The sequence below is a fragment of the Thamnophis sirtalis genome, unplaced genomic scaffold (assembly GCF_051295495.1).
Source record: "Thamnophis sirtalis isolate CommonGarterSnake01/CBP01778 unplaced genomic scaffold, rThaSir2_p1.2 scaffold_3, whole genome shotgun sequence".
Lineage (NCBI taxonomy): Eukaryota > Metazoa > Chordata > Lepidosauria > Squamata > Natricidae > Thamnophis > Thamnophis sirtalis.
The window spans coordinates 32,638,941-32,640,882 of record NW_028261383.1 but is presented as its reverse complement, the minus strand read 5'-3'; the positions used below and the strand labels follow the sequence as shown (position 1 = coordinate 32,640,882).

Sequence of the window (1,942 nt, the reverse complement as noted above, 5' to 3'; positions counted from 1 at the left end):
CCTCTTTTCATGATCTTTTTTTGTGTGTGTGTCAAAAGGATACAGCCTGGTCGTCTCTGAAGCTGCTTTCTTCTTTCGAATAACAAATAATCCCGTTAAATCTGACAGGTGAGTAAGTCTGCAGAATTTTTGAAAAACAGTGATTTTTTTCCAGAGAATTAGAAGATGATTTTTAGGAAAGGGACTAGAATTTCTTGTTGTTTTTTCTGGCTGGTTAATTCTGTTTAGACTAGTTATTTCTATTCCAGGCTAAACATAACGTTAAAGAGACAACAATTTATTCAGCCATAATAGGAAATGCCTGTAGAGTTTGAGACACAGAGAACAAGAGTTGAAAAGAAAAGCAGTGAAGATACAACCCATAGCGGGCTGTCATTTCTTCTAGGTTCAGATATGTGCTTGCAAATTCCTATCATCTTTATCTAGCAATAAGACCAGTTAAAAATCAGTGGGATATTCTTCTAGGTAGATGCTGAGAGAATTGCATTTCCTAAAGCACTTGTCCAATTGGACTGGATACATCATGGGATGGGAGGTATTATTTCTACTGTGCTTTGCTCTAATATTGCTGGCTGTACAATTGACAATTTGTTCAGTTTTGGAGTCTGTCTTGCTCCTCAAGGACAAATAATGTTAGGCCTTCTTCAGGAAGCCTACAGAAATGCTTGTTAGGCAGCCTAGAGTGCCTGCTGAGAAAAACATGTGTGGATGGGAAAATATTAAGGTTAGGGCAGAGTTCCCCAACCTTTTCGGTTGTGGATCGCCGTGTGTGGGTGTAGAGGGGAACAATCTGTGTGTGCGGCAGGCACACATGCATGCTGCTTGCGTGAGTGGGGATGCGTGCATGCTCACACACTCACCTGCCACCTCCGTGGCCCGGTTCCAAAAGTCTCAAGGCCTGGTAATGGGCCACAGCCCAGAGATTGGGCACCCTTGGGTTGGGGGAAAGTAGCTGTTCTAAAAAATATTTCTGATGCTAGCCTTTGTGTGAAAGAAAATAGGAAATCCCGTGGTGATTAGAGTTACTGAATTACTGGGTTCAGAGGAGAAGTTGAAAGTGTGCTCTTCATCTTTTCAGTTGTACCTAACTTTTAGCTCCCAAAATTCTGGGACTTGAAGTCCACACATCTTAAAGTTGCTAAGATTGAGAAACACTGATTTATAGCCTTTTATAGATTAGCTCTCTCCATTTTTTTTCCTGATGTTTTACAATTTTGCTTATTTTGCCATTCTTACCATAACTGGTTTTTCTAAGGAATTTAATTGCACAACATACCCAAAAGAGGGCACACTTACCTTGGTAATCCTAGGTTTCAGTGACTCTTCTGCCTTGACATGGTAGGTGGATTTAAAACAAGATCGGAGCAATACAAATGTTGATTTGGGGTAATTTTACATTGTTATTTATTTCAGTTATATCATAATTTACAAGATAGGGCTTAGTACACCAAGTTCCAGAATAGAATTCTGGAATGTTAGAAACTTATTCTAACTTATTATGTTATATATTATCTGTGTTCTAACTGTGTTAGAACACATAATATATAACAACACTGCATTGGGAAACCTGGAGAAGATCTACTAGCAATTCTGTATAAAGCTGTCCATCCGCTGAGCAAGGGGATCAGTAAACAGGAGTTCTAAGCGGTTCTTCTAGAATGTTGGAGATACATCATGGAGAAGGGCAAGGTTGACTAAGTCATTTCATGCTCACCATTAGTGTCCTCAGCAAAAATGGAGCCCAACCATCACAATAAAGTAATCATGAGTTGGCATAAGATGTACTTATACAGTATTGGAATAATCTTATATTGGTTGTAATTTTTTCCAGGTCCACTGACTTGTCCTACTGTTGCAATGCCTTGTCTGCTATGCCCGCCTCTCTTGTGCTGCCTCCTCCTTCTCCACTTTCCATTAGCCTCCAGTTCTGCTTCTAATGGGG

The 1,942-nt window shown here is 40.0% G+C and overlaps 1 protein-coding gene across 1 annotated transcript in view; it reads left to right on the top strand.

Moving 5' to 3' along the window:
- LOC148047867 (cholinesterase-like) overlaps positions 1-1,942 on the top strand; it is a 7,955-nt gene continuing 6,013 nt past the window's right edge. Inside the window, exons 1-2 of the mRNA XM_087708555.1 lie at positions 1-108; positions 1,832-1,942. The exon at positions 1,832-1,942 is cut by the window's right edge and continues 1,411 nt beyond it. Of these exons, the coding sequence (XP_087564681.1) occupies positions 1,858-1,942 (85 nt within the window). The 5' untranslated portion in view covers positions 1-108; positions 1,832-1,857. The remainder of the gene's footprint in view (positions 109-1,831) is intronic.